The 22204-nt window shown below is 52.1% G+C and overlaps 2 protein-coding genes across 2 annotated transcripts in view; one reads left to right on the plus strand and one right to left on the minus strand.

Moving 5' to 3' along the window:
* The first annotated feature begins 61 nt into the window (after window positions 1-61).
* On the plus strand, window positions 62-11610 carry AP4M1 (adaptor related protein complex 4 subunit mu 1). Its single transcript, XM_066623793.1, has 15 exons — window positions 62-144; window positions 462-547; window positions 1098-1204; window positions 1308-1404; window positions 2885-2995; window positions 3953-4033; window positions 4264-4326; window positions 4421-4487; window positions 9256-9309; window positions 9389-9495; window positions 9576-9667; window positions 9762-9806; window positions 9889-9939; window positions 10022-10139; window positions 10238-11610. Exons 1-15 carry the CDS (start codon window positions 66-68, stop codon window positions 10436-10438), a joined length of 1359 nt encoding a protein of 452 aa, XP_066479890.1. The 5' UTR covers window positions 62-65; the 3' UTR covers window positions 10439-11610.
* The window catches only part of STAG3 (STAG3 cohesin complex component), a 39711-nt gene continuing 28224 nt past the window's right edge, over window positions 10718-22204 (minus strand). The window contains 19 exon segments of the mRNA XM_066624755.1: window positions 10718-10731; window positions 11305-11393; window positions 12459-12609; window positions 12874-13028; window positions 13119-13247; window positions 13346-13491; window positions 13559-13660; window positions 14019-14152; window positions 14245-14413; window positions 18547-18639; window positions 18731-18826; window positions 19320-19407; window positions 19648-19721; window positions 19950-20150; window positions 20343-20432; window positions 20690-20782; window positions 20906-21009; window positions 21820-21931; window positions 22028-22141. Of these exon segments, the coding sequence (XP_066480852.1) occupies window positions 10718-10731; window positions 11305-11393; window positions 12459-12609; window positions 12874-13028; window positions 13119-13247; window positions 13346-13491; window positions 13559-13660; window positions 14019-14152; window positions 14245-14413; window positions 18547-18639; window positions 18731-18826; window positions 19320-19407; window positions 19648-19721; window positions 19950-20150; window positions 20343-20432; window positions 20690-20782; window positions 20906-21009; window positions 21820-21931; window positions 22028-22141 (2154 nt within the window).

The raw sequence follows: 22204 nt of genomic DNA on the forward strand, positions 1-22204 counted from the left end.
TGACGTCACACCGCCGCCCCGCCCTCTACGTCATGCGCGAGCGCCGCGGAGCGCGAAGGCCCCGGATGCGGAAGCGGGGGATGGCGATGTTGCCGCAGGTGTTCGTGCTCTCCTCCGGGGGCGACCGCCTGCTCTACAGGGACTGCATCCTTCGCCTGGGGGGCTGCGCTGGGGGGGCGGGCAGGCCGGGGTCCCGCCCCTCTTCCCCCGAGAGGTGGCGTAGCTGGCGGGGGGAGCGGTGCAGCGAGGCTCAGCGGGGTGGCTCCGTTTTGCCCCCCCCACCGGGAATGGCTCCGAAGGGAGGGGCCGCCAGCCCGCCCCGCTTCACCGCCCCCTCTAGCTACGCCGCCACCTACAAGAACTGCCTCTTTCCCGGGCAGGCAGCGCTGCTCCTGCGCGGGGACCCCCAGCCCGCCCCGCCCCTCCCGCTCCAAGCCCACGTTCTCCTTGACTCCTCCCAGTCCGCGGCAACGGCAGCCCCGACCTCGTGGAGAGCTTCTACCGCAAGATCACGGCCCTGCCTGGGGACCAGGCACCCGTCTTCATGGTACTGGCTGGGAGGGCTTGGAGCAGGGTCTGGCCCACCGGGGACGTGCGGCAGGGGAGGCAGAGCCTCCCCAGAGGCCCTTGGGAGCACCACTGCCATGGAAGGCGAGGCAGAGAAAGGTTGGGCAGGATTGTGCCCTTCCCGCAGGGACACGTAGTGTGGGAGGCAGAGCCTCCCCCGAGAGCCCTTCAGAAAGCAGCGCAGACAGAGAGCTTGGAAAGGATCAGACCTTTGGGAGCAGAGACCTGTAGTGGGGGGAGGTCCACCGGAGTCCTTGGGAAAGGACCACGTGAAGTGCCCCAGGTGAGGCAGGGCCTCTCCACCAGTCCTAAGAAAAGTGCCACCGCGTGAGGCGCTCAAGCACACTCGGCCCACCCGCAGGTCGGGCATGCTTGAGAGCCTCATACGGCGACAGCGGCAGCAGTTTTTAGGCACTCCAGAGCTCCCTGCCTAATCTCACATTGCAGCAGTGCTTTCCGAAGAACTCCAGTGGGCTCTGCCTCCCCACCCGTCACACGTTCCTGCAGCCAGTCTCCTCTCTCCCGCATAGGCGCATGAAGGGCTGCACTTTGTCCATGTGCGGCATGCTGGTCTCTACTTTGTGGCCACCGCCCTGGCAGGAACCTCTCCCTTCGCTGCAGTGGAGTTCCTCAACAGGTGAGGCCCTAGTCCAGCTGGCCGGAGGTTCCGTGTGGGGCCAAGGTGGCAGGAGGTGTCCTTCTGATCACACCCCCCTCCCCTCCACGCACACTTCTTGCAGGCTGGTGACTCTGCTGCGCGACTACTGCGGCTCTCTGAACGAGAAAACGGTCAGCCTGAACTTTGCTCTCATCTACGAAGTGCTGGATGAACTGCTGGTAGGTGAAGGTCTCTGTCAGTGGGGGAAGAAAGTAAGCACTTTGCAGATAAAATCATGTGCATTGATCCTTGTTCACCATAGCTTATTCTATTTACCCAAGAAGGGCTGGCCAAGTGGATAGGCAGGGTGAATGATGGAGCTCCCGCTGCTAGCTTTGAAGCAAGCAGTGGTTTATCCCCTTCTGAAAAAGCCCTCCCTAGACTCCATGTTGCTAGATAGTTACTGGCCCGTTTCAAGCCGCCTATTTTTTTGGCCAAGGTGGTCAAGGGGCTGGTGGTGTCTCAGCCCCAGTTCTTAATGAAGTGAATTATCTAGATCCCTTTTAGTCTGGTTTCAGACCAGACTTTGGGACAAAAACAGCTTTGGTCACCATGGTGGATGATCTACACCAGGAACTGGCCAGGGAGTGCTTCTTCAACAGTCTTGCTGGATTCCTCAGTGACTTTTGACACAATTGATCATGGTGTACTTCTCTGCCGTTTGGCTGAGTCAGGAGCACCAATTTGTGGACATTTCACTCTTACTTAGCATGTGTCACAGATGTTGGTGCTGGGGGATGGCTGTTTGAAACTCTGGCCTTTGAGGTGTGGGGTACTGAAGGGCTCAGTCTTATTTCCTATGCTGTTTAATATCTATGTGAAATCACTGAGAGAAGACATCTGGGTGGAGTGGGGTGCCATGAGTATGCTGATTACACCCAGCTGTATCTCTCCACCACATTCCAAGGTGGCTGTTGAGGCCCTGGAGTGTTGCCTGTAGGTGTTTGGGACCTGAATGAGAACTGAGTTTCAACTGAGAGGGAGCTCCATAAAGTTGATGCCACTACTGGGAAGGCCTTTTTTTGCCACCCTACCTCTTTAGGTGATGTCACTTGTAAGAGGGCCATCTCTGATGACCGGAGGGGATAGGCCAGATTATAAAGAAGAAGACAGTCACTTTAAAACCTTACACTGCTTGGGGCTAGGGTATTTAAGGTTAAAACCAGCATCCTGAAGATGCTGGTTTCAGAAATGAATTGCAGCTAGTGCAGCCATCAGAGCAGCAGCCTGACAGGGTCGAACCACTTACTTCCTGCAATCACTTGGTCTGCCACATTCTGCACTAATAGCCATTTCTAAACCACCTTCAAAGGCAGCCCCTTTGTAGAGCTGTTACTGCCTCCATAGCATGTCCCACTCCTGGGTCTCCATGACCTGGATTCAGCTGAAGGTGTCCATGACCTTCCTGGTTCACCTGGAGGAGCTCCTGGGGAATTCAGGGTATTGCCTCTTCTATTACAGAATATTTCCTAATGGTCCGAGGTGTCTGGCACTGGAACAGCCTGCCTTGTGTGGGCTCCCCTGGGATGGAGGTTTTCAAGAACAGGCCAGGGGTGTCAGGGGTGCTGCAGTTGCCTGCACCAAAGCGGGCGCCAAACTACGTAGCCTCAGGATTTCTTCCAGCTGTAACACTATCTGCCTCTTTTTCTCCACCTTCAGGATTATGGCTACATCCAGACAACCACACCTGATGTGTTAAAGAACTTTATCCAGATGGAGCCTGTGGTCAGCCAAAATTTCAGTCTCCTTGATCTCAGCACTGTGGGCTTGGTGAGTGAGGGCAGGAGGGTCTGGCTCACACGTGGTAGGCAGGTGCAAACCTGGAAGATTTCTTTGCTAAAGTCCAGAGGGACTTGATCTAAGTTGCCATTGAAGTCCAGGTTCTGTTCATTGCTTGGGGGCACACAGGAGCTCATGTCTCTTGTACATTCAGTCCACCTCACTCAGCATTGCTGATACGCACTGCCCAGGACCAGTTCTCCAGGCTTCCCACAGATAAGAGGATCTTTTCTTCCTTCCTGAGGTCAGTGCCAGAGATTGAACAGGAGCTTAGTGCAGGCACAACAGGGGTTCCAGTTCCGTCACCCAGATTCAGTGGTGCTTATTTTGTTTTGTGTGGTTTGGCGTCCAAGGTTTCCTCAGGGCAGCTCTTATCCGCCAAGTAATACAAGGCTATGTTGGCAGTTTGTAGTACCCAACTACCCTATCCCAGCGCAGCTTGCATTCGGCTGTGCCCTCCAGATGCTTTGGAAGCATGTAGAATGTTCTGAGCCAGCCACTGAAGAGAGGGGGGAAGGGCTGAGGTCAGGCCTCTGCCCCGGGGGAAGGGCCTTTGCTCACTTTCGCTACTATGGTAGGCTTGGTGGGCTCCTGTGGAGTGACGTGTTCACCCCAACTCATGCCCTTGCAGCGGAGGGTTCCAACTGGCTAGGCATCAGGGATGCTCTTGAAGGAAGACCACCAGAGTGTGGCCTCTCCCAGCTGACGGGTCCTCTCCTCACCAGGTACACCCCACCAAGCCCTGTCCTTGGATTGCGTGCCTGCTACAGGTTCTTTAAATTGGATTTTTCCCTAGCATGCCCAAAGTCTTGCCCAGGAGGCCAGCATCCTCTCCCCGCTGCCATCCCTGGCCACGATAGAAGAACCCTGCCTTTACTCCAGCCCCAAGCACAAACTTGGAAAGGGTCCCCTCCCCACTCCCACAGTTGTGTTTCCATGTGGTTTCAGTTTGGAGCAGACACGCAGCAGAGCAGAGTGGCCCCCAGCTGTGCCGCTGCCCGCCCCGTCCTGCCTCTGCGGGGGGAACAGGTAAGAGACACCTGGCCAGAGGCTCTGCACCCCCACGGTTCTTCGCATGTGGTGGGAGGTGCCTACCCGTTTGACCACCACAAGGCCTGTAACACCAGAAGAGGGTCCAATGGGGCCAGCCAAATTGAAGCTCCTCTTCTTTGGGCAAGTGCTGTCCAGCACACCTGTGGGTCCCAGGGAAGGGTGCAGCAGCCATTGGCATGGCCTCTCTTGTCGCTGGTCTTTTTCAGGGCGCCCGTTCTGAGGTTTTCCTGGATGTGATGGAGCGTCTCACTGTTATCATTGCTGCAAATGTGAGTTGGGGGGGGGAATCTTGCTTGTCCAGCCTTTCCTTGAATCGTCAGATTTGGACAAGGGCAGTAGACCTGAACCTCTGTCTCTTCCCAGGGCACCCCCATGAAGACTGACATCCAGGGGGAGATCCGCCTCAAGAGCTTCTTTCCTGGCTGCTCTGGTGAGCAAAAGCTAATGTGGCTGCTGCCTGTTTGGCCAGGGGAGATGATGTCCCCACCAAAAGCAAGCACTGCTTACCTTTGGGCTCTGCTTACAGGGTTGGGGTTGCATCAGCATTTGATCCTGAGTGCATTTATCTGTGCTATCAAAGAACCGCAGGGCACTTGAACCAGGCTTCAAAAAGTGGGCCTCTCACAGGCTGTTCACGGCCTTCTGGAGTCAACCTCCTCTCTTCCTGACCAAACCCTTTCTGAACCCCTATCTGGTGTGCTCCCTGGGGCATTTGGTGGGCCACTGAGAGATACAGGAAGCTGGACTAGATGAGCCTATGACCTGATCCAGCGGGGCTCTTATGTTCTTTTATGAACAGTCCTGCCAGGGCCTAGGAATCCTTTCAGCTTGCTACAATCTGACTCCACCCTGTGCATGTGGAAGCAAGTAAAAGTGGAGGTTATGGCCTGGTGACCTTCTGTTCTTCTTGTGGATAGGATATTCCCAGGTGGGGGGAGGTCTTTGCCCTTGAGACCAAACCAAAAGGCAGTGCTAGAACTCACTGTCACCCAGGAATTACCCAAACTCCTGGGTAGGCCAAGCAGGAAAGCTGGGGGGGGGGGGGAATACACATCAGAGTGTACCCAATTAAACTGACAAAATGCTGCAGTTAGCATAACTGGGCCTGAATATACATCAACAGCCTTGGATTCTGATCTTCCCAGGATAAATCCTAAAAACAAGAAATTGGAATGGCTGAGGAAATGAGATGTTGCTCAGGGGAGATGTGATAAAAACCTTGTCTTTCCCCCTATTTTTTTTGCCAGTCTTTCCCCATTTTTGGACACTTGTAACCCAGCAGAAGCTTTTCTACTGGTTCTGTAGCATAAAAGCTGCTGGGACTTTCTCCTCCAACAGTCTTGGTTTGAAAATGCCATTCCCAGAGAGCCATGTGCTTATGTGGCCAAGCCTCCCACTGAGCTTGGCAGTTGCCTACTGATACACTCAACTTGTCTGGTTAGGTAAAGAGATGGGGTGGCCAGGTGGGCCCCCCCCTCCAGTCAGATAATCCCATGACATCATCAACCCCCAGGTTGCTTAAAGCTCTAGCACAGGATGCTTGTCCATGTTTCTGCTAGGTCTGCTGTGAAGTTGAATGCTGGTTGTGGAAGGCACACCCACCCAGTTGCTCTCCAGTCAGTGCAAGAACCAGGATTCCTGGGGAACATAAGGGGGTAGCAAAGGGAACTGTATCTCTAGCTAGATGTAGTCAGGGATGCAATTTTGCTTGTTCACAGGTAATTCAGTAGGTTGTCACATCCGATTGCTCATGGGCGCTACTACAGTGCTCTCCTGGAAGTGGCTAGTTTTTCTAAGACCCTGTCCCAGACTTTGTATCCTGGAGTGGCGGCAGCAAATTGAACTGCCAGTATTCTTCCAATTCAGAAGCTTATCCATTAAAAAGGAAAGTAGATAGCAAGAAGGGGTGCATGAGCACTAACCACTAGGTGTTATTCCTCCTGGTCTGCCTAACTTTCCTTGACATTTAGACAGAATGTCTTGAGTGTGGAAAGACAAACACAGGCAGCAAGAAGTGTCAGATTTTCAAGCCTCTTGGGTCTTGCGCAGGGGTGCCCAAACCCTGGCCCGGGGGCCCTCAGGGACTCCCAATCTAGCCCTCAGGGAGCCCCTAGTCTCCAATGAGCTTCTGGCCCTCTAGAGACTTGCTGGAGCCCACGCTGGCCCAATGCAACTGCTCTCAGCATGAGGGCGACTGTTCAACCTCTCACGTGAGCTGTGGGATGAGGGCTCCCTCCACTACTTGCTGTTTCACGTCTGTGATGCGGCAGTAAAGGCTGGCCCTGCTTTGTGCAAGGCCTTCTAGAGGCCTTGAGCTACTGCAAGACCTTCATTCATTCATGTAAGTTCCATCTAATATATTCACTTACGTAAATTTATTCAAATTTTAAATGCAAATTAATTTTTTCCCCCGACAGTGTTGGAGAGATGATGTGGCCCTCCTGCCAAAATGTTTGGACACTCCTGGTCTTGCGTATTATCAGTATAGGGATAGCCCAACTTCCAGAAGGACCAGCTATTATTTCTCTTATTACAGTGATACGTGTGTTTTCACTGTATAATGACTTACAATGGTGATGCTAATAATTTTATATTAATAATACAGATTAATATTAATATTAGTAATTCATATTTTATACAAAGCCTCTAAAACAATTGCACAACGTTTTGTTCAGGGTTCAATGTAGGCGCAAACATTGGTTGTGTTTTGCCGTCCTTGCAGCCTTATGTCATTGTCCCCATCGACCTTCCTGTATGTAATTTCATGAATTTACCTTTTTTTAACCTATTAGTGGTGTATTCAACCACGTGATTCTTGTTCTCTTTTTGCATGCTATATTGCAGTGGTTCCCACACATTTTCAGCCCACAATTTCCTGGACCTCCTGGCAGTTGGCTGAAGCTCCCCAGGACGTAACCTTTTTTGGGGGGAGGGGAAGTGGGGTAAGCCCAGCCTCAGTACTACTTCAGTTATTTTTAGTGAGGAAAATGGGATGAAGAGAGCTTGTTGTGCTAGAATGTGACCCGAGGCAGCAAGAGTCAGGCTCTAAGCACCAAGCAGGCCACATAATTTCCTTCCCAGAGGTGTCTGGCTGACAGTCATCAAACTGCTACTGCTAGACAGACAAATATACACAAGGATTGTGCTGCAAAGGGAGAAGAGGCACATGTGCAGAAACTGCGTATACAGTGAGGTACCAGTTGTGAGGCACCTCTTGTGAATTGTTCCTGTCTCTCCCATGGCAAAAATATCTCTTCCAGCTGGCACGTGCCCCCACAGGGACTCAAATCCTAGACATGGAGACTTGTGCACGTTTCACATGGTTGCCCTCTTCCATGGGATCTTCTTTTATCCTTGCTTGCATCCATCCTTCTGGATCAGGGGTCTCCAAACTTTTTGGCATGAGAGCTGTATATCTCGTATATCTGACATGCTATTGAGGGCCAAAAAATAAATACATGGAGAACAGATGTACTGAGAGTTTGATTGAATATAATAAATCGGTGGGGGTGGAAGGAGGAGGGGGGAATGGGTTTTGAAAAAGCATTAAGCAACCTACAAAGCAAATCACAAACTTTGTCTTAATTTCTGCTCTGCATAAGTTCAACATAGACATTAACTTTATATTACGCAGTATAATAGAATAATTTCTACTACACTGCCTTATATTCAGCACCTCTAGTGGCTGAATGTGTTATATACCCAGAAGTGCATCTTTGGGGATATTTTGAGCTCAGGTTGGAGATTGCAGGGGCTGGATAAAATCAACCGGTGGGCCAAAAATGGCCTGTGGGCCAGGGTTTGGAGGACACTGCTCAGTGTCTATTTGCAAAATTTACATCATAATTATAAATTATGATAACTTTAAAAGTGCTAGGTAGGTGATATAGGCACTATACAGGGGGGGCATATCCGCAGTCATTTAACCTCGAATCAGATCCGCAGGGCCTCCCCTGCACATGTCCCCTCTGGAGGCAAGGGGAGCTGTTCTCCTTGCCTCAGGCAGATCCTCTGAACATAGCAGAGGCAACACAAGTCCATCCGTGGCCTCTGCTGGGTTCAGACTGAGCCAGAGTAGGGGGAAAAAAATCACTGCTGGTTTTTTCATAAAACCTGAAGGGCCTTTTTTATGCCTTATATTAGGAGGCCTGGGGAAGCCCTCAGGCATTAAAAAGTCACTTCTGGCTTTACAGAAAAAAACTGGAAATGATTTTTTTCTACTCTAAGACTCTGTCTGAGCCTGGCAGAACCTGCAGACAGACAGATGCAGTCTTGGCTGGGCTCAGAGGATCCGCCAGAAGCATTCCCTGGTATCTGCCAGTTCAGTTGACTGTGGGGGGATTCTGGAACGCAACCCCCACGGATACCAGAGTATGCCTGCAGAGGCAGCCACAGTCATTACCCAGGCACTCACACCCATTAAATAATAAGTAAAACACTTAATTTTTTACAAGAATGAGAAATGCAGAAAGCGGTGTTGTGTGTTCTTATTTTGTATTCCATTTCCTCTCACGTCTACTTATTTCTGCTATTGTGTATTTTAGTGCAGTCTTTGATTGTCCCTATGCTGCTCAGTGTCTGTCTGCTTTCCCCCAGGGGAGCTCCCCTCCTCAACCTGAGAGGAAGAGAAGAAAGCAAAAAAAAGAAAAAGGGGGATGGATTGTAGTTCAGTGAGCTGCAGTCACTTTCTTTACATGTTTTTTTAGTCCTGCTTCAGGAAGACAAACTTCAGGGTGATTTCCAGGCCTGCCTTCTGGGGTCCAAGGAGGCCCCCCCCCCACACACACACATCCAGGACCATTCTCCTTTCACAAGGGATGAGGGTGTAACTAGGGGCTAGAGCCGTTTTGCCAGGATGACTAATGCTTTAAAGACTGGTGGTGGGGCTGTGTATCACATCACTTCCAAAGGACCAAACAGGCACGATAGGTTTTTTTACACTTGAGCACTATCAGCATGAGGCCTGAGCCTACCAACCTGCACCGTTAGCACTTAAGAAATGTGTGACCAGGCTCTGGGCTTGTGCAGAAACCTATACAGTGGGCAATTTCTGTGGGGTGGTGGGCCATCAGGCATGCTGAGTGCCCTGAAGAGGGGAAACAAGGAAGGTTGTGACCGCAGGGAAGAGGGAGGGCTAAGCAGAAGAGCTCAGCCCTCAGAGAAGTCCTACTTAACCGGGACTGGGCTTTCCCTTGCAGAGATGCGGATTGGCCTCACAGAGGAGTTCTGCGTGGGCAAGACTGAGCTACGAGGTGAGTGTGCCCCTCCCCACTGCTTCCCTTCTCCAAGGCCCTTGCTTCTCCCTGACACCTCCTCTCCCACCTCCCCCAGGCTATGGCACGGCAGTCCGGGTGGATGAGTGCTCCTTCCACAGCTCAGTCAAGCTGGATGAGTTTGAGCGCAGCCGCATCCTGCGCGTGAGCCCCAGTCAGGGTGAGGTAAGAGGTGCAGGGGTAGGGTCAGAGTGGGCAGCAGCAGTGGAGGGAACCCTAGATCTGACAGCCTTTCTTCTATGCAGCTGAGCCTGATGCATTACCAGCTGGCAGACAACATCCCCACTGCCCTGCCTTTCCACCTCTTCCCCACCATCACTCACGACCCCAGAGGGAGGTGAGTGCTACCAGGGCGGGGGACGACAAGTAGGGTGTGCAGGCACCAACACCTCCTTGCCCCACCTGGCACACGTGTTCCTTCCTCCCTGCAGGCTACAGGTTTATCTCAAGCTCCGCTGTGACTTAATGCCCAAGAGGTGAGACATGCTCTAGTGTGATGGGGGGGGGGGGGAGAGAGCAGGCCATACAGCCTGGCCAACATCACTTCTTCTCTTGCAGCCATGCCCTCAATGTCTGTGTCCACCTCCCTGTCCCAAAGGCTACACTGAGGTGAGTCCCAGCTCTGCCCTTGGTGTCCTCCTACCAGCTCTGGCTCACATGAACTGCTAGGCACTCCCCTCTCCCTCCCCAGCCTCTCCCAGGAGCTGAGCAGTCCCGAACAGACGGCAGCCTGGCAGCCCACCACCAAGTCCGTGGAGTGGGTGATCCCCAGAATCCAAGGAGGCTCCCAACTCTCTGCCCTCTTCAAGGTAAGGGAGGTACAAACGTATTGTGCTCTTAGTGCCCACGGCAGTCGCCGCCATACGGTTCCTGTCTTCACGTGATGCACTTTCTCCTTTCTCACCAGCTGGAGGTGCCAGGACTGAGCCGGGCAGGGCTGCTGGAACTGGGCCCTGTAAACCTCTCTTTTGAGGTGCCTGCACATACCTGCTCAGGGCTGCAGATCCGCTTCCTGCGCTTCATGGGGCCCCAGCCAAGTCTCCCTCACCGCTGGGTGCGCTATGTCACCCACAGCGACTCCTATGTCATCCGTCTGAATGCAGGGTAGATACAGCAGTCTTTCAACAGAACACTCTTTTATTGCTTAACCAACATAATGCCAAAGAAGGTAGCCACTAGCAAAAGAACAACTGAACACATCCCTGAAGAAGAACTCCGGCTATCTGGAACGGTTGGAGTGCTGGCGGCAAGCAGAGGCCCCAGGCTAAAGAAGAAGATCCTCAGCAGAGCAGTAAGCACCACTCCTGGGGGAGGTATCAGTCCCTCCTGATGCATGGGAAGGAGGCGGAAGACCCACTTGAACATGCTGAGGGGCACAATCTCCTCCCTACCTCAGGAATCCTGCAGAGACAGGGGGAGCAGCTTCGCTCTCACTGCACACACCAGTGCCCTAAGTGATCCCTGCTGAAATATCCTCCAGGGATAGTTTGACAACTAGCAGTTATGACAGCTAAACAGAACTTCCATATAGATTGTCTACCCGAGAATTCCACCCACCCAAGGTAGCCATTACCTTCAGAGCTTCCCCATAAGCTCCCAGAACCCTGCAGCTGCTTCTCATAGGAAGAGAATGCTGTGCTTGCTTGGCAGAAGTGGGAAGAGCAATAAAAATGTGGAGGGAGGGATGTGCCCAAGAAGCTGGGCATAATCAAGACAGCTCAGGAAGGATTACAGCAGGGGGAGGCTGACTGCTACAGCAAGCTCACCAAGGCCCTGCACCAGGAGGTTTGCTGGCTGTTACCCCCAGCACTGGCTACACAGAGGGTGGAGGCTCTGATGCAGCTCCTTCTCTGGGAGGGGAGGCAACAGCGCTTGGAGGACTTCTAGGATAATGCAATGGTGGAGCACATGTCCGCCTCACTCCCCACCCTAGTTCCAGGAAGTTTTTTGTACCGTCGCCATTAATCACCTTACCTTGCGCAGAGCCAAAGAGTTCTTCCTCCTCCTCCTCACTCATCTCTGGCTCCTCCATCACCACCTCTCGAGCCACAATTGTGTGCAGCCTGCAGGGTATAAGCAGAGGGACAAGTGTGAGCTTTCCAGCCAAGCCATAGTAAAGGGGGGCAGTTTTTTCCCCCTCATAGTGTACCAGCTCAAGCACCCCACGTCACACTGTTCAGCAGCTTTTCTACCTGTTGAAATCTGCCCTTCACTGGGCATCCAAGCAAGGCCTCTAGAGCCTCATTTTCACTTGCCGTATGCAACCCACCCCCCATCCAGCCCCCCGTTTTTTGCAATCTTATTTTCTAATAAAAATGAGAAGTGCAGAAAGCAGTTACGTGTTTTTATTTCGTTATCACTGAAGAATCACCTCTACTCATAGAACATGATGTCTGGACCCCTCCCTATCGCCCTCCTCTGGACCCACTCCAGTGTGTCCATATCCCTCTTAGACTGCAGTGCCCAGAACTGCACACAATTGTTCCAAGTGGAGTCTCACTAAAACAGGTATCATTACTTCTCTTTGCGTATAACTCTGTTGCCATGTAATGTACTTTATGATCTTAAAACTTCTAAGTTAGGCTTAGATCTGGTTAGATGTCTCCCCCTCCTCCCCCCATTTACAAACACATAGGGAAAACACTTTCCCTCCTTCCTTGGCTTCAGCATTTCTGAAAATTCTCCATCTCCACTTCTATGACTGCAAAAACAATACTTGTCAGCAGGTAGGCATAGGCTGCCAAACGTTGGCAGCATAAAAGCTCCCAGGGTGAATGTGGGGTGAAAGGGCAGAACTCGAGACCCATCCATGAAAACTAGCAGAATTGGAGTGATGCAAACTGGCTCTGCCTGCCTGGTGGAGGCTGCAAAATTCACACCTGTTTAACACAAGTGATACCCACTCCTGCACCTGGGCACCAGCCCAATGCTTTTGGTGCCTGCAGTAACTCAGGAATGGAACCCTGGTCACACCCCCAAAGGCAGGCCCAGCCCAGACTTCCTTTTTGCTCCAGTTCTGCTTGCCTGTTGCTGCAACCTGAGAAGAACAGGTGATGATGCCGAGGTCCCCATACGGCAAAGGGAGTAAGAGTGGCAAATGAAGCCCTAGGATTACAGGCAACACTCACCTGGGTGCAAATTCCAATTCAGAGCCTGACTCCTCCTGTCCCTGTGCAACAACAGGCAGCGAGGCCTTCCCCTTCAGGGCAGTGGAAGTCAGCAAGGGAGTCTGCGGGAGGCTGCTAGCGGTGAGACGAGAGCTACCCTGCTCAGAGGACGCTAGCAAAGAAGAGAGACTAAAAAGGCTGGTGTCCACCCTCAACCTGGCCTCAGAATCAGTTCCCTCCTAGGGCCAGCAGGATCCTGCCACATGCACCTCCCATACCAGGTCCCGGTCTGCCCTACGCACACCTTATTCATCTTGCAACTTCCAAGATGAATGAGAGGTGCGCGAAAGGAAGACTGGGACCTGCTATGGGAGGTGCATGTGGCAGGATCTTTCAAGTTCTCTTCTGCAGCCCCATCCCAACCCCCACAACTTACTGTCCAGGTGTCTCCTCTTGGCAGCTGAATGCAGCTGGGGGTGCAAATCCTCTGGGAGACTCAAGGAGCACTGATATGCTACAACTGAGGCCCAGCAAGGCTCTTCTCTGTGCCTGGAGGCAAGACGTGCCTGACAAATCTTTAGATAGGAAAGGCTAGGGGAGGGGAGCAAGAAGATGTACATGAGATTTTGCATCAATGGGGGGGCACAGTGACTTCCCAACCCCATCCCTCAGGTCACTCACAGCAGGGTCTTGTCAGGCTGCAGTAGCCGTGGAGAGAATTCACTCAGCAGCTCCAGAAAGGGCAGGTTAACAAGCCCTAGCGCATTGCTGGGAGATGCTGGCTCCTGGAATGCAAACTTGATCCCGTTCCTGAGTCAGAGAGATTTGGCCAGGGTTCAGTTAACAGCCCTTTCTGCCCACACCCCTCCCCCAGAACCACAACAGGAAGGAGGCACGGTCATCCTTACTTGTGCAGGGCCACAAGAGCAGGTCGGTTCTGCAACTGGTGCAGGCCAAAGAGGAGCGAGAACCGGCGGGCCAAGTCCCGGATCTCCAGGAAGGCGGCAGAGTCCACGCCTGCCGGGCCCTGCTCCAGCAGCAGCTGGGTCAGTAACTAGGAGGAGAAAGAGAGTCATTAGCCCCTGTCAAGACAAGGTCCCCCCTACCTCCCTAAGGAGTACCTGCTGCAGGCTGAGAAGCAGTGTTTGAGCCCACTCCAGTCGATCAATCCGGCGGGTCCGATTCAGCATCTCCTTGATGATGTCCCCATAGTCATTATAGAACTGGAGGAGAAAAGTGGTGGGCAAGTGAGCAAGACCCCAATGGTTGCTGCAAGGGAGCAAGACCCACGACCTGAGGAAGATGGCAGATAGCTCTCGCCTCCAGAAAGAGATGGGGCAGCCCTGAGTTTGACCCAGGCCCAGCCAGCCCCTTTCAAACCACAGAGCTCACAGCCTCAGTGAGGAGACTGCCTACCCACTCAACCCTGACGATGTCACTTTGAGGACAAGGAGTACTGGGAAACTGAGCAAGAGCGCTGCCAAGGCACACACCCATAGGGCTGCACAGCTCCGCCGATTGAGGCCTGGTGCTGAGGCAGAGGCAGAAAGGAGCGATTCGGGGCCCACCAGCCTCACACACCTTGGCATAATGTTTGAAGACATCCGAGGCAGCACTCAGCTCCAGGACTCCATACACGATGAGTTTGCAGAACCCAGCCAGCAGATTACGGCGCTGGTGCAGCTCCTCAATCTGGTGCTCCTCATCCTCAATGCCTGAGGTCAGAGAGAAGGAACAGGTAGAGTGACACCCCCCCGACCCCCACCTGAGATGTCTCCCTGTGGCTCCACCCACCCACCCCCAGCACCACCACCTTCAGCATGGGCATGGTTGAAGACGCGGTCTACGAGGAAACCGGCAAGCTGGGACTGCAGGGAGGTCTCTGCCTGGTACACCAACTCCTGCAGCGCCTCCAGCCTCCCTTTGGTCAGCTGGGGGCCAAAGATGATGAGCAGGTCGCTCAGAAGCAGAAAGGCCTGGAAAAGAACCAAAGCAAAGTGAGGGGGCAACAGGTGATCTCACCTGCCGTAGACTCACCCAAGAAGGTTGGGGAGGAAAGACAGACAGAGAGACTCACGCAGCCAAAACAGCCCTGAACAGGACGCCCTGTCATAAAAGCCCTTCGATCGGTTCTACAATGGTTGGCAACCTTCAGTCTCGAAAGACTATGGTATAAGCCTACAGCACCCAGTTGCATATTTTAGTCAAGAGATCAGCAACTTCATTTTTTAATTCCTCAATAACTCTTGGGTGGATGCCATCCGGGCCTGGTGACTTATTGATCTTTAATTCATCAATGAGGTCTGAAACATCTTTTCTTTCAACCTCTATCTGACTTAATTTCTTGGTCAGGAGGGGCCGTTTGGGCAGCAGTATCTGCCCAAGGTCTTCTGCTGTGAAGACAGATGCAAAGAACTCATTCAATTTCTCTGCCATCTCTAAGTCTCCTTTTATCTCCTTTTCCCTCCCTCACCATCCAGAGGGCCAACTGCTTCTCTGGCGGGTTTCCTGCTTCTAACATATTTGAAGATGCTTTTATTATTCCCTTTAATGTTGCTGGCTATACGTTCCTCATAGTCTCACTTGGTCTCCTGTATCACCTTCTTACATTTCTTTTGCCACAGTTTATGTTCCTTTTTATTCTCCTCATTAGGGCAAGACTTCCATTTATGGAAGGAAGCTTCCTTGCCCTTTACAGCCTCTCTAATTTGGCTGGTTAGCCATGCGGGCACCCTCCTGGATTTAGTGGAACCCTTCTTCCTTTGCAATATACCCTTCCGCTAGGTCTCTATTACTATTGTTTTAAGCAGCCTCCATGCACTCTGGAGAGATTGGATTCTTTTTACCTTCCCTTTCAACCTCCTTCTAACCAGCCTCCTCATTTGAGGGAAGTCCGCTTGTCAGAAGTAAAGGGTTTTTGTGAGAGATTTGCCCGGTATTCTTCCCCCAATGTGCATGTCGAAACAGTTCACAGCATGATCCGTTTCCGCAATGGTTCCGTAACATTGACATCTCTAACCAGGTCCTGAGTACCGCACAATATTAAATCCACAGTCCCCTGTCCTCTGGTGGGCTCCATGACTAGCTGCTCTAAGGCACAGTCATTTAACATGTCAAGGAATGTTGAAAAGCGGTATATAAATACTGTTGATTGATTGATTGATTGATTGATTGATTGATTGATTGATGGAATCCGGTCTCCTTTTCGTGACCAGAACACAAATTGACCCAGTCTATATGAGGATAATTGAAGTCCCCCCGGATTACAACCCTGTCCCTCCTTGTCACCACCCTGATCTGTTTCCTCATTTCAAGGTCCCCTTCCGGTTTCTGGTCTGAAGGGCGATAGATCGCCCCCAGAATTACATCGCTCCTGAGGCCTGGTAATTTAACCCACAAAGATTCTACGGTGGAGTTGGACCCACCTTCAATCTCTACTTTGCTGGATTCTATTCTGCGTGTGGAACAGGTAGCACTTCAGAGAATGCTACCTTTGAGGTCCTTGCTACCTTTGGCTTTCAGCTTCCTACCCAATAGCCTAAATTTGGCCTCCAGGACCTCCTGGCTACATCTAAACCCCTCCTCCCTACAGCACAGTCTCATCCACGCATTGAGACCCCTGATCTTCACCTGCCTAGCTGGCTCTGCGTGTGGAACAGGTAGCACTTCAGAGAATGCTACCTTTGAGGTCCTTGCTACCTTTGGCTTTCAGCTTCCTACTTAATAGCCTAAATTTGGCCTCCAGGACCTCCCAGCTACACTTGCCCACGTCGTTGGTGCCGACATGCACCACAACTGCTACCTCCTCCCTAGCACTGTCTACCAGCCTGTCTAGTCGAAAAGTGATGTCCGCAACCTTCGCACCAGGCAGGCAAGTCGTCATGTGGTCCTCACATCCATCGCAAACCCCCTCTCTATGTTTCTAATAATCGAATCCCGCACTACAAGACGCCCCCAACCCCCCTCCCGCCAAGGAGTATCCTGAGTGCGTTTGGATACGGGCCCGTCCCCTGGAGAAGGGGTCCCCCCCAGGGGACTGTTTCCTTCCTCTCCAGGATAACGTCCTCCAGCCTCGAGACTTCCCAACCAGGCAGCTGAGGAGCTGCACACCTGAGGTTGGGACGAAGTCTGATCATCCCCAGAAGTCTCCCCATGGTCCTTCTCTGCCTTCCTCTGCTTCTCCAGGTCGGCCACCAAGGCTTCAAGGGAGTAGATGCGTTCCCTGAGACCCTGGAGCTCCTTGCACCGAGGACACACCCATGACTTATGCCCCAGAGGCATATAGTCATACATGTGGCACTCAATGCAAAACACTGGATAGCCCACCCTGCTGATGGCTGTCTGACTGCATAGTTTTTTTGTTTAGGGGTACTTAAAAACCCTACACTGGTTAGCAGCCCTCTTCTCAAGGGGCCTTGGCCTCCTCACCCTGCTGCTGAACTCGCACTGAGGCTAAACTTGTGGTGCCTTACCTGGCACTTTGTTCCCAAGGCACTGGGTCTCCCAGAGGCCACGCACTCTTCTGCAGAACATGCATTTCGCTATGCATTTCGAACATGCATTTCGCTATGTGTCCTTGTGTTCGACCATGCTATCATCCTGTGCATATCAAGTCACAAATGAGGACTAGCTAAGTGCTACACTATTCACATCCTGACTGCACATCTTGCAATCGCAATGCAGGAGTTCAACATGAGGGGCCAGGCATAAAATGAAAGAAATACTGGCAGAATGGAAAAGCACAAAATGGAATTTCAGTCAAAAGGCAAAACGCACAAGTAAAGGATGGGGTATACCCGGTTTGGCAGCAGGAGTACACCTGGGAAGGACTGAAGTCAATCACAAACTGAACATACATCAGCAGTGTGATGCAATGGCAAGACAGGGTTGTGCAATTTTACACTGCTGCAGGGAAGTGGATGTGATCATCTGCTCCTACCTTTGCATGCCAGGACAAGCTGGATTCCTTCTCTACAGAAGCCAAATAATGTGGGTGGCGAACGGTCCATGCACTAATCTGTGCACACCCAAGTTTCACTGCAATATCTGGGGTGGACACCATTATGAAGCATGCTTAGCAGTGATACTCTATTCCCATGAAGGGAAAAAAAACTGCTGGACTTGCTGCAGTTAGTTCGTTCTGTACAGCTAGAGCTCACTTGCACTCTCAAGTAGGGTCCTGAGCTCAGCACACAAAACCATTCCTCTTGAGAGGACAATACTTATCAAGCCACTCATCACCAGCAGAGAGAGGGTTGCACTCATGTTAGACAGTTTGATCTTTTGATCTCTTTGACAGGAACTGCTATGCATCTCTCTGACTTGCATGGCTTGAGCTTCTCTCACTTTGTAAGTCCCCCTACCTGCCCATTCAATCCTACCCCACCAGACCCCAAAAGCTTCTGCCACCACAATGCATATTTAAAACTTAAGGTGCCAGGGGTTCTACTATAGAAGGTAGACATTGATCGAGGAGCCAAGAAACATTTCTTCCTGGAGCCAACAGCAGCAGAAGGCAGAGAGACTCTCCAAGGAAAGGGGAAGCCATAAAGATGATTCAGGTCAGTGGGGTAGCTAATGGGATGCGGAGGGTAGCAACTGCACCGGGCAACAAGCTTTAAGGGACAAGCTGAGCTTGACACTAGTGGCCAAAATTCATTTCATTTATTTAACCTTTATTTTCATAAACTGTGGCCAAAATTGTGAAAACCTTGGTACATATGAATAATATCATCATGTTATATACCATTGGAAAGATAATTTAATGCTGAATACAATGAAACAAACCATGTTGGAATATCTGTATTCTATCAAACGTTATGGTCAAATAACCAGAAAACTTTTATTTATTTATTTAATGAATTAATTGATTTGATTTTGTTGTGGAGCGAAGGCTACAAAATATTCTTTGACCTCAGATAGAAGATGCTTAGATAGGCCACTGCCTCATTTTTCTCTTTTAAAAAGTCTGGGTGTGATGTCACTTCCGGAAGTGACATCACTTCTGGAGCATCATTTTGCACTCGGCACTGGGCTACATTTTCATTAGCTACGCCACTGACTCAAGTCATTCACCACAGCCATGGCTCAGACCTACCCACTCTCTCACCTGTTCCTGGATGCCAGCATCCATGTCAACAAGGCAACTCTGGCAAAGGGAACAAAAGGACGACACTTTCTCCTTGAGACTCAGCAACTGATCCTGGGTGGGGAAGAGAGTGCGTGAACAAATGAAATTAGGAGGTTAGAGATCGGAGGGAGCCACTTAAACCCTCCCTTCCAACATATCTTACCTGGCTGGGCCTGGATCCAGAGGAGGTCACATTTGAGAGGTGAGCCAGTTCCCAGAGCAGGGAGAAGTGTGCACAAGTCACAGCAGCGATAACTACCTGCAAGAAAGCAGGGCAGGTACAAAGCATCTCAACTCCCTCCCTACACCAAAGTCAGGGTGAGAGGCCCTCACCCTCACTCAGCTGCGGACCTGCCAATAAGTTTGATGGGGCAAATACCCCAGGTGCAAGCCACTAGCACCCCACGAAATCCACTCTGAGGTTCCAGACAGGGTCAGAAACTGTGGTTCTGGTTTCCCGGAAGCACAGAATTGGGGAACCTCAGAGAGGCTTCCCAACATAGCCCTGGGTCGCGTGAAGCTTCATGAGCCTCAAGTGAGTGGGGACGCCACTGTGGACCTTTGCCACGGGGCTGGGGAGGTCCACTACTGCCCTCACTCCTACAGCGCCAGGGACAAAGGAAGAGGGACTGGTGCTCTGCAGCTTCCTCCCTCTCTCCTTCCCCAACCCTGCAAAGGAACACAGCAGCCATCACACCCACCCACCTACTCAGCCCCGTGTCCAGACCACACTGTCCTACCCCGGTCAGTACCTGCTTAGGAACCTCGCCTGTGTCCACTGCATGCCGTAGGAGGCTTAGGCATGGCTTGAAGAAGTGCCACGGGGTGAGGTCATGAGCACTGCATGCAAAAAGACCAAGGGTGATCAAAGGAGGGGCCTGCTATTAACCCACTGGCAGCAGATGTGGGGCATGGAAGACTGAATGAATTCCTGAGCTACACAGACCGCAGTGCCTGCACCTACACAGGACCCATCCAGAACGGAGGGTTGGGTGAGAGCTCTGGACTTCCTACCAAGCCCAGCAGAGGTGAAGAGACAGTACTAGTGCCCAGGATACCCCTCCCCAGCCCTGCACTCACTTGTGCAAGATGGCAATGCGCTTGAGAGTGGCAGCCACACTGTATGCATCCTCCTCTTTTTCCAAAAACAAGGACTTAGCCAGGAGAAAAAAGAAAAAGAGAAGACCTCTACACACACTGCCTCTTTACTCCAGGGCAAGTCAATCTGCCAGCCTCTCACTCCTGGACACTTCCTCCTCCTCCCCCCAACCCCTGTGCCTGAAGCCCATCCCAAGACCCAGCCCAGGGTGGCCCATGGCAAGACCTGCCACTTCTGGCTCCACGGAGCACTTCCTCCAAGCTGCACCCTCCAGCTTTGGTACCTGGAGCAGTTCTGCTGCCTCATGCTGGAATTTGTCTGCCAGATGGTCTACAAGGCGGCTGCGGGCAAAATCCACACGGCTGTGGAAAGCAAGTTCTGGGCAACAGAGCACATGGAGAGTCCGAGAAGCTGCTTCTAGCACCTCATGGTCAGTGTGCTTCTCCACCACCTCCCGCAACTGGGCCAACAGCAGCTCCAAATACTTGAGAACCGTGTAAGGGGAGGGAGAAGGAAGCGACATAGTAGGGTCAAGAGGCAGGCTTTGCGGTGACAGACCTGAATCAGCTTGCTTAGACTGACTGGAAAGCTGCACCCCAATCAATCCTCTGGATTCTCCAGGAGGAGAAGTGCATTACGGCTGGGAGGTGAAGGGATGGACTGGTCCCCTTCCTACCTTCTCCAGGCGGCCAGTGCTATAAAGAGGCAAGTCAAAATAGCGGGGAATCTCCAGGAGAAGTACCACTTTATCAGCATCAGCTGAGAACTACCAAAGAGAAGGGAGACCGTCTTTCATGCTTCTGCATAGCCAGCACAGGGCATAAGTGGGATGCACTGTCCCTTCTCAGGAAACTGCCTCATTTCTACCTACAGGGGCCAGTAATGAATCGTGCAGGAAACTCCACCCCTGGAGAGAGAAAGTTTCAGAAGCAGGACTTCTGTAAGCCTACCGAAGGAGAAAGCTCCCCCCCCCATTTCACAAAAGGGATCTATCTCACTACCACTGCCCAAAATGTGGCTCACCCTAGCCAGAAGTTGAGGTAGCAGTGGGATCAGGTGCTGGGTGAGCCTCAGGCGGTCCTCGGCTTGTGCCTTGCGCTCCCGTGCAGAAAATACCTGCCCAAGCAGAAACAGAGGAATGGGAGAAGGAAGACAGCAGCAGGGACACGTCTTTAGAAGCGCAAGGGAAAGGGAAGTAGTGGGAAACATCCCAGGAGACTCCCCCCCGCCACCCATTACCTTCTTTCCAGTGCTCCTGCCAACAGGTGGCTGGCTTTCTGTGGCCTGCCGTATGCTGGCCACCAGGATCATGATAAGGCCGCTTTCTTGTTCATCATCCAAGCCTAGGGAGAAGGGTTGAGGCATAGTCTCTTCTCCCCGCATCCCCTCCCCTAATATGTTCCACAGTGTGGCTAGTTCAGGATCTTGGCAGACTCTCTTCCCCCAGGTAGGGAATGCTGCTGGGAGCTGCCCTGTGGATATTTTAGGCCAGGACCCCCAAGTCGGGCCAGGACATTGGAGCCATGTCCCAGGCGCTCACGGACTACTACTGAGCGAGAAGGCATCAGTGCCCTCCCTTCTCCCTACGAAGATTCAGTTGGACTACAACCTTAAGACACCAGCGCCCTGTCTCAGAGCGGACCTTTAAGATTCACTGTGATTGGTTCATGTTCTCTGTGCTCATCTCCAATAAAGCTTGTAAGAAAACCTACCTGTTTGCCAGAGCCATTTATAGGAGGCAAGACTCTTTTCTGCTTGGAATGTCAGACAGGAATCCTTTCGAGGTCCCCCTTGAGGCAATCCCGCCTCACCCCAGGACAGGGACCACAGGTGGTCACCCATTCAGGCATGCACCAGACCTGGACCTGCCTGCTTGGAAACAGCTGCATCATAGTCCCTCCATCCATCTGGCCAAGACAAGGACATGCAAACAAAATCCGAAGCCTCTACAGCAAGTGCCAGATCAGGCCAGACACCCGCTTTGACCCTTTCCCTTCCACAGCTCCAATCGGATGGCTGATCCCTTAGGGCAGGGTTCAGGCCACTCCAAATCCTTTCCCCCCACATATTTAAACATATTTTATTTGCAAGACGTACCACTTGTGCTCACTGAGCACAAACCTCCAGACTCCAATGTTCTGTGTATCACTCACCATCAGCAGGGGGCTCCTCCAGCAGAAGCCCTGTCAGCACCGGCCAGTCCTTCAGCAGGGCAGCTGCAGAGTCCCACAGGCTATCCACTAAGTAGGCTGCATGGTCATGGAACTGCAGACAGAGACCAAGGACGTGACATTCACGCTGGCAGGTCTCTCTGGCTCACTATCAGTCACTGAATCTGCCTGTTCCCCCACCTTGCCTCACCTTGCTCTCAATGAAGAAGGCAAGCAGCAGCTGAAGGAAGACTCTGGTCCCCTCGCAGCCTTCCTCTTCTCCCCTGGGTTGTTCTTCCAGCACAAACAGCCTAAGGGCAAACCACTGTCAGTAGGAAAGGGCTACAAGAGCCGAGCCTCAAGGCAGGAGCAGGCAGCAAAGCAGGGC

This window comes from Tiliqua scincoides, chromosome 4 (assembly GCF_035046505.1).
Source record: "Tiliqua scincoides isolate rTilSci1 chromosome 4, rTilSci1.hap2, whole genome shotgun sequence".
NCBI classification, from domain to species: Eukaryota; Metazoa; Chordata; class Lepidosauria; order Squamata; family Scincidae; genus Tiliqua; species Tiliqua scincoides.

Coding starts and splice junctions, on each gene's coding strand:
- AP4M1 (XM_066623793.1), top strand. CDS start 66: ATGCGGAAGCGGGGGATGGCGATGTTGCCGCAGGTGTTCGTGCTCTCC. Junction 548..1,097: donor ACCAGGCACCCGTCTTCATG/GTACTGGCTGGG, acceptor TCTCCCGCATAG/GCGCATGAAGGGCTGCACTT. Junction 9,807..9,888: donor TGTGACTTAATGCCCAAGAG/GTGAGACATGCT, acceptor CTTCTCTTGCAG/CCATGCCCTCAATGTCTGTG.